Source organism: Sporothrix schenckii (genome assembly GCF_000961545.1).
Source record: "Sporothrix schenckii 1099-18 chromosome Unknown Cont44, whole genome shotgun sequence".
NCBI lineage: Eukaryota > Fungi > Ascomycota > Sordariomycetes > Ophiostomatales > Ophiostomataceae > Sporothrix > Sporothrix schenckii.
The window spans coordinates 2506439-2519478 of record NW_015971145.1 but is presented as its reverse complement, the minus strand read 5'-3'; the positions used below and the strand labels follow the sequence as shown (position 1 = coordinate 2519478).

Sequence of the window (13040 nt, the reverse complement as noted above, 5' to 3'; positions counted from 1 at the left end):
ATGTATTATTTGTTAGGTTAATGTCATGTATTTTAGTATCTAACCACTAAGCGTGTGGCCTTGCCTCGTGTCGAATGCACTCTTGCATGGTCAAACTGACTTAAACAGGCGCGCTTAGCTATTATGCGAACCGTCGCCAAAAACTCACAGTGCTCTCGGGCTTGGTGCTGAGGCTTTTGTTTATCTCAAATCATATATATTTTTTCCTCCAGTTCATTGTCGCAAGACTTCTACTCACATCCCCCGCAACTTCTACGATGCGGACGCTTGTAGAGCTTAGTCTCCAATTTTCGGCATCCACCCATAACCGCCCCTCATTGCTGTCCGGCGCAAGCCGGGACTGTACTGAGCTACAGACTTGCCGATTGGCGAATGTACGGGCGCTGGTAAATCCTAGCCATCCCATTTGCTTGTCTAATACGATTTATTCCCACCGTAAACCGGCTCTTGTTGATCTGCCCAGGCTAGGGCTGCTTGTCGTGACTTGTCTCCTCACCTACCCTTTTTATGTGTCTCCTACCCTTCTGCTCTGTTCTTCTGTTCTTCCCAACTCCATGATGCCCACTGGCAGCGCTGGCCGTCTAGCTGTTGCTGAAGACCAAGCCACGGATTGTACTATTGCTCTGACGACAATTGACGATACCAACGACAACACAATCTCTCCCGAGACCAACGGCGCCGAGCCAACGCTTACGCCGGCTGAAATCGACGACCTCTCGGAAACCGTCCACGAAGCCAACTCCGAGCCTGTTGGCGGCCCCAAGCCTGAAGCCGACCTTAGCGACGACGACAACGCTCCTCGCGCTAGCGTTGGAGACGATTCCTACTACTGGGATCCCTCCACGATGGCTCCGCTCAACGCTCGTTCTGCGGCCGCCATTGCCCGCCTGCGCGCCTTCCGGCCACCACCTTTTCCCCTCTGGGACCGCTTACCGGTCAGCCGGCGCGCTGCAGTGCTGGTTCTGTTGTATGCCGACCGGCGAGGCGACCTGCGCGTTGTGTTGACCATGCGTGCTGCCAGCCTGCGCAACTACTCGGGTCACGCAGCGTTCCCGGGCGGCAAGGCCGACTCAATCGAAGAATCAGCCGAGCAGATTGCACGGCGCGAGGCCTGGGAGGAAATTGGCCTGCCACTGGATGACTCGAAGCTGCCGCGGCCGTTCCGGATCGAGCATCTGTGCGACCTGCCGTACAATCTGGCCAAGACAGAACTTGTGGTGCGGCCATGCGTTGCGCTACTACACGCAAGCGAGGGCGATGTTGGGGCACCGGAGAGAACAAATGGCGCCGCATCCAACTGTGGCGGGGATGACGAGGTCACGCCCGATGAAGCACTTATTCCAAAGCTGGACGCCAAGGAGGTCGCCGCCGTGTTCAGCGCTCCCTTCCACAACTTTTTGCTGCCAACAGACGAGGTATCCAAGGACGACGGCATGCCACTGGCGCTGTCACAGATCAAGCTTCAAAATGGCAAGAACGGGGTCCCACTACGCCGGCCAAAGCTGCCACCAGGTCCCTGGTACGAAGGCTCATGGATCCATTGGCACGAGGAACCGTGGCGGATGCACTTCTTCTACGTGCCCGTGGTGGGCCAGCGTGTAGCTAAGCCGCGGAAGCGGGTACGTGACGTCGGAGACGACGTCGACAGCAAAAAGAAGACAACGGCAGCAGTCGTGGCCGCCGACCATGGCGTAGGGACACCCCCCGCCGTGGTCACTGACAAGGAAGACGAGCAAAAGGACCAGGATGAATCCGTTGCCGACGAAATTGGAGATTCCCCTGGCCGTTATAAGGTGTGGGGCATGACGGCACGTATCATCGTCGACGCAGCCAAGCTGGCGTACGGAGAGACACCTGCTTTTGAGCACAACTCGCACTTTGGCGACGAGCGCATCATCGAAGGTCTGGAGAAGATGGGCCGGCTGGGTGAGAAGAAGAAGGCAGGCAGCGAGCTGACCCATGAGGACCTGAAGGAGGCGAGCAAAATGTAATCTAGCCATGGAGACTGACATAATGGTGTATAGAGCATAATGCATGTCGTAGACGACCATGCTATATTTAATGAGAAAAAATAAAGCGAATAAAGGCAAACATCGGTGCTATCTCAGATAAAATTGCTGCATAAATTCAACTACCAAACTCCGGTGTACCCTGTACGCATTTCTTTGAAATATCGTTCCTAATAAGTTCAAAAAACAACGGAGTGGCCCGCTCAGTCGGGCTCTCAGCCCTACTATTAGTGTACGGTAAGCATACCTTCGTCGGCCGACGGCTGCCCATGCTGCGATGTGACGTGACAAGATATCAGTGGCACGCCGTCTCCTTGACGACCGGTGTCGCACCGCCAAAGAGGAGGTAGCCAACAAAGGCGCCGATGGACACTGAGAGCATCACCCAGCCGTTGTACGTCATGAAAACAAGCCTAAACTGAAGTTAGTTGTCGAGAAGGGAGAGAGGTCCAGGAGGGTGGGGGAGGGTTCGGGTGACGAACATAATCATAAAAGCATAAAAGTTCTGGATGCCGTAAAGCACGGCCTTGGTGACGTGTGCGCGTTTGTTGACGTCGACTTGGGCTTGGCCTGTACGGAGGAAAGGCGTGGTCTCAGTATCATTGTCATCTCGGTCTCCATGGGATTCACGGTCTTCTTTATTCGGTTGTTCGGCAGAAACGGCTTAGCTGTTTGCTCTCGCAGCAAATGGGAGTTTGACAGGAGACAAACAGGAAGAAACGAAGGACAGGTGGGCAATCTAGAAAAATGAAAAGAAACACAGAAGGGGTAAGAGGGGGGGCTTACGTGGCACAGCTTCAGCGCGTTTCGCGAGCACCATCTCGTAGCGGCGGATGCCCTCGCGCAAGGCCTCGTATCCGGCACCGAGGGCGACGACGGCGAGTAGCGACAAGATCAGGCCCGGTGTCGTGCGGATGTGCCACCAGCGGAAGACGATACAAAGGTTGTTGGTGTCCCATGTGAAGAGCATCTCGAGGGCGGTCAGCATTATCAGGAACAAAACCAATAATCGAACGACTCTTTCCAAGCCAGTCGTCCCATAATTCAGATAGAAAAGACGCATACGTTCATAGTGCAACGGTCCATGGTCATGTCGGCGCCCTCGGCCATGTGGTGGTGAGTGTGGTCCATGGCGGTAGGTTGGGACTGAGATCGGACGATTTGTGAGGGCTAGAAGAACAGACACCGAATGTCTGGTAAGGGGCTGCTAGATGAGAGATAGCCTTGCAAGCTTGAAAACTCCCCAGCCGCACTTAACAGCCGACGAACGCAGCAAATGCCTAAGGACAAGGTAGTGAAGACACGAGACGTGGGACGTGTGCGTCTTAAGTAGAAAGTTTGTTGTCCAGTATGTTGTACTCCGTACTGTGTTGTGAGTCGCGGCGCAGGTGGAGTTGCTGAGGCAGTTTTGATTGGTGGCCGGGAGAAGGAGCTTCTGGCAGGGCTGAGAGCCTGTGAGACAGAGTATGATACTCTGAACTCTTCGCGGCAATGATGTTTTGCGATGAGAGTCCGTCAAAACTGGAACAAAAAATTGTCGGTAGCAGGCCAAATCAACTTATATACAGACGTGTTACGGGTAAAAAGGGGATGGAAGCTCACAGTTTGTTCGGCCTCAAGGGGCTGGGAAGATGTGTCAGGTTTGGTGGCGCTGTGCGTTTCAGAGGGATTATCGAGGGATTACGGAGTAAAATGCATGTAGATTGGTGCACTCGAGACAAGCAGAGCGCTGGCAGGCCTCGTGGCTACGACCCTCTGAACGGGGCCAGCCGATCCTTGCAGGGTCACTCTGACTAAGTCATTTTTAGGAAAATCTCGTTCTGTCCACATTAACAAGGGCCCTGAGGGTCCCAAAGACGACTGCGCTAGGCCTTAACAATAGGGCGTCGGAGAGTGAGCTGTGCTCAGAAATGATTAGAAACCGACACCGGAGTCTGCGGGAGAGAGGCGAAGGAGATTGTTCAAGAAACTCGCTTGAGTCACCCATTTATAAACAGGAAATCCTCAACTTTTTCACGACTTAACATACGACAACATTCTTATTCCTTGTCCAGACGAAGATTCACAGTGGAACATTTAACTTCTACGAAATACTCTCTGCACACGCGCTGCTATGCTCGGAACACCGGTGAATTTGCCCAAGTGGTGAGTTTAAGAATTCTGAAATCATGAGATGACATGAGAATATGTTTGAGATCACACAGAATGGACGATCAGAACCTCTCGACTGACACAAGCTAGGCTGGAAGCGAACTCGCATCTACTGAAGCCGCCAATCAATAACTACTGTGTCTACAATGAAGATTTTACAGTGATGGTATGAGTTTAGGTTTTTTTTTATACCTTTTTTTGAGCGTTTTTATGAGATTTGTTTTGTCGCCGCGGCTACGCAGATCCTGACTCTGACTGCAGATCGTCGGTGGCCCCAACGCCCGTACAGATTACCATATCAACGAGACGCCCGAGTGGTTCTACCAGCACAAGGGCGCTATGATACTCAAGGTCGTCGACGACGGTGATTTCCGCGACATCATCATCGGCGAGGGCTCTATGTTCCTGCTGCCCGCCAACACACCTCACAACCCCGTGCGCTTCGCCGACACAGTGGGCGTCGTTCTTGAGCAGCGTCGGCCGCCGTCGTCCATCGACCGTATGCGCTGGTATTGCGCACAACCCGACTGCCGTGCCATTGTGCACGAGACAGCTTTCCACTGCACGGACCTCGGTACGCAGATCAAGGCCGCTGTCGAGGCGTTCCGTGAAAGCGAGTCTGACCGCACATGCAGCAAGTGTGGCACCCTTGCCGACTGGGCGCCACCACCGGGCTCGATCGTGGATCCGAACAAGGCGTAGGGGAGTGAAAGCGACAATCAAATGGTATGCTAAGTAATAAGGAATTATGAATTGTGTGGCCTGTGGTGTGAGTTGCCTGTAAGGTGTTACGTTGTCGGGTGGCGGATGTTGACGTGTTTGTATGCCCATGTGTTTATATGTTCATGTGTTTATCTGTTCTTTCTGTACAAATATTTACATCCCATCTCCATCATATTCCTATCACTCTCCTATGTCTCGGCAAATGCGTAGTCCCCCTCCGAGTCGACAACCGGCACCTCCAGGTGGGCCTCTTCAATCTCCTTGCCATTAACGCGGATGCCGCCTTTCATGACGTCGCCAGCAACGACGAGGCCTACACCCTTCGGCGTGCCGGTCAGCACAAGGTCACCCGGCTCCAGCGGCATAACTTTGGAGATGTCGCTCAGAATGCGTGGGATACGGAACAGCAGCAGCTCCGTCGAGTCCTGCTGGCGGACCTCGCCGTTAACGGTCAGATAGACCTCGACGTTGTGCGGGTCAGGAATGGCCGATTTGGGGATGATCTGGCTGATTGGCAGGAACGTGTCAAAGCCCTTGGCAATGTCCCACGGGAGGCCCTTCTTCTTGGCCTCGTTCTGCACGTTGCGAGCCGTCATGTCGAGGGCTAGGGCGTAGCCTATTAAATTGTCAGAGATCACTGAAGCATGAAGAGGTGGAAGGCAACAGAATAACTCACTGTCAATGGCATCCAGAGCACCCCGCTCATCATCCGGCTTCAAGTCGCGTATCGTCTTACCGATGATCAGAGCTAGCTCGATCTCATAGTGCAGGTCGACGCCCTTGGGGCGCACGCAAGGGCCGGCACTGGGCAGCACAAGGGACGATGGGGGCTTCAAGAAGAAGAACGGCTGCTTTGGCCGGACATTGTTGAGTTCCGTCACATGGTCGCTACGACGTCGGTTAGCAAGCACTCTCTCACGTACAGTACGACTCGACGCTCGGGTCACGGGAGCGCTCGATTCCACAGCCATAGGAACTCACGCATAGTTCCGGCCAATGCACACAATCTTGTTGGACTTCTTGAGCTGGGTCAAGGAAGAGGCCATGGTGGACAGGCCGCGCCGAAAGGTAAACATAATGGGCAAAAAAGTCTTCTTTCTCCGGCGCTCTGCGCGGTGATGCCGTCTTGTATCCTTCCTTTTTATTAATTTCCCTGGGTCGTCCCCTTTCGTTTCTATCTTCGGCAGTCCGTGTTGTTGGTGTTGCATGGAAAGGAAGCGACGGCACAAAGTCGTCCGAGTTTGGGAAAGAGCAACCAAGCGTTCTACGGGTGGCCAATGACAGTAGTGGGGGATAATCTAATGGAGCCGATTCCAGGAAGCATCCAACCACTCTGCTGGCAAATAGAGCGCGAAACGCTTTCGAATGGGGGCAGGGACGGCTGGTGGGTTGCATTTACGATTGTTTGGTGGCTATGTGGTGGGTGCAAGACTGGAGTCTAGTCCCGCCATCAACCGGCTGGAGGAAGCACAATGAGAGCGGCCAGTGACGGCTACGGGTACCTAATTACGACATAATTACTTACAGGTGAATTTACTTTTACAGGGGGAGGAGCTAAAGAGGGGCAGGCCGCTGTGGCATCGCAAATGTTGTAGCGCGGGATGTGGAACGCTGTGGTCGAAACAGGCTTCCAAGAACTAAGCGAGGATGCCTTCACACTGGCGAGATAAGGTTGTACAGCTCGGCGGTTTGTGCAACTTCCGGCAACCTTTCTGAGTCGTGTTCGTTTCTCCACGTCGGCGTCCGGCAAAAGTGCAGTTAGCACAGGAGGCGGTTCGGCAAGTTGGCATTTTCGACAGTGCACATATCCAGAGGCACAGTTGTGGGCGCCGGAGAAAGTCAAGGAGAAAGGCAGCACTGCGGGGTCGAGAAACACTGAGATGCGCCCCCCTAACGGCAATTACGACTTGCAGTCACTAGACATGGACCTCCACGAGATCCCTCAAAGTACAACTCACTGGAACCGCCTGCTCGCCTACCACAAGAGCCTAGTCTCATGGTGAGTTGAGTGAGTGTTCGTCTGCAGCACCAGCGGCTCGTCGGGCCCCACAGCCACGGTTTTTACAGTGCGCAGAGCGCGCCAGACTAGTCAACCGGCGTGTTGGTGTTCATAGTTGTGTTTTGCGCCGTGCGCGGCTCACATCTGGTCCTCTCTACTAGCGAGGCTCTTCCCCGCACAACAAAATGGCCATGTCTCTCCAACACACCAACCAAGCCGATCAGTCCAACAAAGGGAGCGAAGGCAAAACTACGTGCGCGTGAGCAACTAACAGCACCTTTTCTGTGTCAGCGATTCCGTTCGTCCCCGGCTGGCTACTATTTACGATTCCTCCGTTCCGCCATTTCATTGTTTCCTCGTCCCTTCCTCATCAACCAGACCTCCACCATTGCACCACGCCGTCTGTCCACGACGACGCACATCGCGAACTGGGCTGTAGCCATCTATGCAAATACTTCAAGCTCCCAAACATCGCCAAACGGGTAGTGACTTGCTCAACTAGTCGATAGGCCCTACAAGTCAGCCGCCAAACCTCACCGACGCAGCTTTGCGTCAGCCTCTTTCTTTTCGATTCTTCGAGATGGAGACTTTGCAGCTGGCCCAGATGCTGGCAGATCTCAGCGATCTAGATGCTGCCGTACGTTGACGAGCCGTGTTTGTAATGATGCTTGTTGGCGTTTGCATCATATCTAATTGAATCTCAGGAACCCCGTGCTGCCCACGCCCTCGTCACCGCCAACGCGACGGTCACTACAGCTACCTCCACAACCTCGTCCACGACCGTACAACAAACCGAAGTCACCACCACATCCTCCTCTTCCGCCCAGATCCCAGCCAACCCACCCCAGCATCGTCGGGTCTCTTCATCGTCGGCACTATCGCCCGGCAGCTCCGTCCCACGTAACGGTGGGACCTCAACACCTTTTGATTCGTACCTGGGTCGTCGGCTGCTCACGCCGCCCATCACCCGCTCCAGTTCGTCCCATGGTTCCATGCCAGGCACGCCACACGGCAATGATGTTCGTTACCTTCCATATATTTACATATGTATATGTGACTCCTAAACATACCTGTTGACAACCTGTTTCCTGTCTAGACCGACTCTGATGTCGACCGCGCTTCTTCACTGATCGCCTTATACGATCTCCGTGCGAAGCTCAAGCAGTACAACGATAACAACAGTCTGCGGCAAGCCCGCGAGAAAGTGGCTGCCCTGTCTGGACGCCAGCTGCACCAACAGTCACCGCATTCGTCTGGCGACAACCTGGCAGGAGCTTCGTCTACCTCACCGCCAAACCCGCCGCCGATTGCCCGCCGCCACTCCCAGTACACGTTCCCGCGGTCGTAAAACATCTCCCCAAACGATATGCAACAGTGAACCTTGTACCGTTTTGTTGTCCCCATTGCATCCTCGAATTCTTTCTCTTCGTTTGTTCTTTTGCGTTGCTTTTAGTTCTATCAAAAGTGACTTTTTGTATGGAATATGCGGCGTACTACGGAATTGTCTTTTTTTTTTGTGCAGACCACAGCGAGTAGCGACGGACGGGCTGATGGGTGTTTTCTGGATGGATTTTGTGCTTGCGACTTTCTTTTTCCTATTTCACGACACTCGATTCAACAACGGCATATCCACGATGAGTATTAAAGGCGTTATTCAGGTGCACTTCCTTTCGTATCTCTACTTCTACTTGTTTAAAGATTTTTGTCTTTTCTTGCGACACTGTCAATACAATGTTCACGATGCCACATAATTGTGAGAAATTATATGAATCCGTCATTCCCTTAATACATGTCGCTCGTGACAATAAAATGGTTGTGTCAAACAATATCTAGAAGGCCGACACTTCAACAATCTAGCACGTGACATTCGCGACCATCCGTGCCTCCAGCGGCCCCACATCAGCTAAAGCTCTTCCTTGGTGCCAAGATCTTCGGCACTGACTAGCCCCTTCTCGGGCTGGAGGAAAGGCAACGCCAAAAATTGACTTTATTTTCTCTTTCATCATTTACGCCTTGACCGTTCGTCACCACTTATTCCTCGCGCACCGCCACAAACGAATCTTCGCGTCTTCATAACGGGTATCATTCTTGCCCTGTGCATTACGCTCATCTCTTCATTGTTCGCCATGGCAACCGGCGTGGACGCAAAGCTCCTCAAGAGCACAAAGTTTCCACCCATCTTCAACCAGAAGGTGGACACACAGAAGGTCAACCTACAGGTGATGAAAAAGCACGGCTCTCCTGCACTTTATCTATTTAATACACTATGCATCTCTACCGCATGCTAACTGCATTGTTCCGTGCTTAGGTGGATTGCTGGACGGATAGCCGACATCCTGGGCAACGATGACGATGTCGTCGTTGAACTCTGCTGCAACCTGATAGAGAGCGCTCGACACGTGCGTAACTTCCCTCACCCATGGTCCTACAAAGTGGCTAGAATCGTACTAACCCAATCTCCCTGCTTGCAGCCCGACATCAAGTCCCTTCAGATCCAGCTTACCGGCTTCCTCGAATCCCAGACCCCCGAGTTTTGCAAAGAACTATGGACTCTGCTTCTCAGTGCCCAGTCCAGCCCACAGGGCATTCCAAGAGAACTCTTGGAGGCAAAGAAGATGGAGCTGATCCAGGAAAAGGTACACCAAGCCCTGCCCTATTTACGCTGCCGCTTATTGGTATTTACGAGTACCCGACGCGACTAATCGAGTTTCTTTCTTCATTCAGATTGAGGCTGAGAAAGCCGCCGATGAAGCACGCCGGAAGCGCAGCGAAGTCGGCCGTTTTGACCGCGACCGGCCACCCCGGGGTGGGGACCGAGGAGACTCGTGGAGGGGTGGTGCTGGCGGAGGACGCCGAGGCAACGACAGCCGTCGTGGCCGGAGGTCGTTCCGCGGAAACGATGGCTCAGTGGGCGGCGGTGGCCAGGGCGGTCGTGGCGGAGACCGCGATCAAACACCGCTAGGGCGCGGACGTGGCAACTTCCGGAGCGATCGTGGTGATGGATTTCGATCCGCTCAACACGATCTCTATGTTCCCAACGACCGCCGTGTGCGGGGCAACGACCGCCGGGGCGACTACCACCGCCGGCAGTCAACATCCCGGTCATCCTCTTACTCTCGCTCTCGCTCAACCTCTCGCTCAACCTCAGAACGTTTTGGCTCTTCATACTCTCGCTCTCGCTCTCGGTCCGAATCTCGATCCCGCTCTCGGTCGCCTCCTCGTCACCGCGCCCAGGATACCGAAGCCAGTGCCAGTGGAGACAAGCGGTTGCGGTCGCCACCTCGGACGCAACGTGATGGTCGTAAAAATGGCGGGTTGTCTCGCGGACGATCACCGTTGGCCAGTCGCTCACCTATCGCAAAACGCCGTCGGTACTCGCTATCTCGTAGCCGATCGCGTGAACGAGGCCGCCGGTCGGCACGGTCTGTATCTTCGAGCGGCTCATCCAGGTACTCGCGCATTGACAACAGCAGAACCCCCCCGACCCGTCGTCGGCGAGGTGACCGCGACCGCAGCTACAGCTCCAGCCGGAGTCGCAGCAGAATCAGAAGCAAGACCCCTCTCTCTGACGAGGACAATACAGGCCGCACAGTGGGACACGGCAATGGCCGCAATAGAGGTGGTGTGAAACGTGGTGGGCCATTGGGCCAGCGAAGGCGGCGTGATTCTTCCTCTGGGTCCTCGCGCTCACGTTCGCGCTCCCGTACACCCTCGAGATCGCAAAACAAGTCTGCTGATGTTCCCAACAAAGAAGACAGACCCGCAACCAAAGCAGCCTTGCCTCCTGCCGCAGCTGTGGATGCCACCACATCCAAAACAAATGTAACAAGCACTTCGAGCGTGAACCCGCCGGCCAAAGATTCACAGGTTTGTTTCGTCCTATTTTTTCTATGCCTCCTTCTTTATCATTATTAACTCTTCTGGAACTGGAAACTAAAGCCATCTCCGCGATAGACCAAAACGGCCGAGCGGCTCGCCAACGAGAAGCGCGAGAAAGAACTCAGGGAGCGAATCAAACAAATGAGATCCTCGAAGTCTAGATCGTGAAAAAGACTAACGCCTTATCTTCTTTCCAAAGAGCCGTTTCTTTCCGAGAGTCTGGACTATCTGAATCCAGCACGTTTCTGCATGCCTCTCCACATTCTGGGCCCTCGTACGAATTTCCTGCTGGCTCCCTCTTACATCGTCACTATGTTATTTTGAAGCTGGGCTTTGTCGTTAAGATCGATGCTTTGAGCGTCGGAGCGTATGGAACTTCGAAGGCATCGTGTCACAGAGGGTGGTTTGTTACATATCAAGAACGGGCCCAAGCACTCCACCTTCGTTTTGCAGGTCTGGACCTCTTCGAGAACACCGACTTTTCGAAGATTTTGGAGCTTTTATCGTAATATACATGCGCACCATAGTCTAAGTGGTAGATATCAAATGTACAACGTATACAGCAATGCCTGCCATTTCCCCCCGGGTTCAGGGTTTGGAACGCACAACGTACTCCGCATGTCACGTTGTATCAAGGACGGTGTCGTAGAATCTCCGCAGATGTCAACTGCCACACGAGAACTTAGCTGCATATCGCAGCCAATGCGCTAATAGCACCAACCAAGGCTATGAACCGATGACTAATAATTTGTCGCTAGAAAAGCGCCTTGAAGCTTAGTCCGGGGTAAAACTAACGCACCGGAACATTTATCAACTGCAAATTTCCTTTCTGCGACTGGCTTCGTCACCACATCACGAAAACAAAACTGCCTTATCGTCGCGCGCCAAGCAACACACACCGCTCACACACAAAACAGATTCTGCATACACTGGTCCACCATGGCGGACAAGGTGCAGGTCACCGGTGGCGCTAATACGGACACACCAAGCATGCCATACTACGAGAAGTCACGACAACATTTGAAGGAATTGCTGCAGAAGCGCAAGGTGTTGGAAAGGCAGCTGGTAGGTTGCATCTGGCCCTGGATGCACAGACAGGTGTTTCTGAAGAAGAGAGGGGCGAGAGAGGTATTCCCACTAACACACCAAGCACACCCGCGAGGAGGCCATTTCGCAAAAGGAGTCCGAGTACCTCGAGAACACAATCAGCGGCAACATTATCACTGGCTTTGACAACTACGTCAAGGGCATCACGGGCGCAGCGGCACAGCGGCGCAAGACGGGCTTGACCGAAGCCAACCGTGTGTTCTCGCGCAGTAGTATATCCTACAACGTGTGTTCCTCCCCTCCAGCGACGCCGCCCTTGGCAGATGCCCCTCCAGCGACCCATCCTCTAACATATGTTCTAGGCCGCAAACGCGTCAATTGCGCCAACACCTTTACAGACCTCCTTCAAGGACGGCAGCAATGCTGGCAGCGGCCCGGGCTCCGGCCAGGCGACGCCCACCTCCACCACGGCCAGCAAGGCTGCCCACTCAAAGAAGAAGAAGACCGCAGTGTCTGCAGCAGCCGCCGCGAGTGGCGTTGATGACAGCGAGACCGACTCTACACGCGAGACGAAGAAAGTGCGGACGAGCTTTGGCACGGTTCGCAAGTGAGCAAGCGCGAGGGTGGCATAAACGTTGCTGAATTGGAGGACGGGGACATAGCAAACGAGCAAGCGTGCCTGTACGTGTGTTTTGCAGTTTATTTCGACTTCTCGGGATTTTGGGATTACAGGTGTTTACGGTATACCATTGCAGCATTATGAGGATTGATTGGGTAGACACTGCCTACAGGAAAGGTTTGCTTTTTATCGCATTTATATTGCCTCGAGAGGAACACGGGCGTTTTAGGTCTTTGACAGTGAATCAGGGGTGCCACCACAAAATATATACAGCAAAAACGACCGTGACGGCGGTATGCAGGGACAAAAAATTGTCAGTTTTGGTCACATCTACAAGATCCGTAGTTTGCTGCATTGAGCATTTGCGAGCCCAGATTCGTCCTAAGAAAAGCACACGTGACGCACCGCTTCGAGTCGGCCCAAGTACCAGATACACCAACTCAACCTAAATGGTCTTAAGCGGAGTCCGTTGCCGGCTCAATACCGCACCTGCCTCTGCCGCAGTGCTGCAGATGTCGTGCTCTCCCTTTGATGGCCACATCCCGCCAGTAAAGCCATGTCCTAATTTCAAGGGAAGAAGCCTCTTCGGCACACCAATGATCAATCCGCGAAT

General features: G+C 53.7%; 7 protein-coding genes across 7 annotated transcripts; 5 read left to right on the top strand and 2 right to left on the bottom strand.

Annotated features, from left to right (window-relative positions):
* Positions 1 to 557: 557 nt before the first annotated feature.
* On the top strand, positions 558 to 1991 carry SPSK_09200 (uncharacterized protein; the record flags this gene model as incomplete). Its single annotated transcript, XM_016735777.1, has 1 exon — positions 558 to 1991. The coding sequence occupies one exon, from the start codon at positions 558 to 560 to the stop codon at positions 1989 to 1991; it is 1434 nt and encodes a 477-aa protein (XP_016587542.1).
* A 313-nt stretch (positions 1992 to 2304) lies between these two features.
* SPSK_10899 (solute carrier family 31 (copper transporter), member 1) lies at positions 2305 to 3140 on the bottom strand (the record flags this gene model as incomplete). The annotated part of the gene is made up of 4 exons (XM_016737138.1): positions 2305 to 2422; positions 2492 to 2672; positions 2796 to 2979; positions 3075 to 3140. 4 exons carry the CDS (start codon positions 3138 to 3140, stop codon positions 2305 to 2307), a joined length of 549 nt encoding a protein of 182 aa, XP_016587541.1.
* Positions 3141 to 4122: 982 nt separating this feature from the next.
* Positions 4123 to 4862, top strand: SPSK_09759 (3-hydroxyanthranilate 3,4-dioxygenase; the record flags this gene model as incomplete). The annotated part of the gene is made up of 3 exons (XM_016736329.1): positions 4123 to 4154; positions 4251 to 4326; positions 4422 to 4862. The coding sequence occupies 3 exons, from the start codon at positions 4123 to 4125 to the stop codon at positions 4860 to 4862; spliced, it is 549 nt and encodes a 182-aa protein (XP_016587540.1).
* Positions 4863 to 5071: 209 nt separating this feature from the next.
* SPSK_09680 (uncharacterized protein) lies at positions 5072 to 5929 on the bottom strand (the record flags this gene model as incomplete). Its single annotated transcript, XM_016736252.1, has 3 exons — positions 5072 to 5499; positions 5560 to 5771; positions 5865 to 5929. The coding sequence occupies 3 exons, from the start codon at positions 5927 to 5929 to the stop codon at positions 5072 to 5074; spliced, it is 705 nt and encodes a 234-aa protein (XP_016587539.1).
* Positions 5930 to 7462: 1533 nt separating this feature from the next.
* Positions 7463 to 8230, top strand: SPSK_09747 (uncharacterized protein; the record flags this gene model as incomplete). Its single annotated transcript, XM_016736317.1, has 3 exons — positions 7463 to 7519; positions 7587 to 7901; positions 7979 to 8230. The coding sequence occupies 3 exons, from the start codon at positions 7463 to 7465 to the stop codon at positions 8228 to 8230; spliced, it is 624 nt and encodes a 207-aa protein (XP_016587538.1).
* Positions 8231 to 9008: 778 nt separating this feature from the next.
* Positions 9009 to 10929, top strand: SPSK_08847 (serine/arginine repetitive matrix protein 1; the record flags this gene model as incomplete). The annotated part of the gene is made up of 4 exons (XM_016735433.1): positions 9009 to 9101; positions 9354 to 9518; positions 9607 to 10749; positions 10837 to 10929. The coding sequence occupies 4 exons, from the start codon at positions 9009 to 9011 to the stop codon at positions 10927 to 10929; spliced, it is 1494 nt and encodes a 497-aa protein (XP_016587537.1).
* A 771-nt stretch (positions 10930 to 11700) lies between these two features.
* Positions 11701 to 12419, top strand: SPSK_09771 (uncharacterized protein; the record flags this gene model as incomplete). The annotated part of the gene is made up of 3 exons (XM_016736341.1): positions 11701 to 11826; positions 11912 to 12094; positions 12171 to 12419. The coding sequence occupies 3 exons, from the start codon at positions 11701 to 11703 to the stop codon at positions 12417 to 12419; spliced, it is 558 nt and encodes a 185-aa protein (XP_016587536.1).
* Positions 12420 to 13040: the final 621 nt, after the last annotated feature.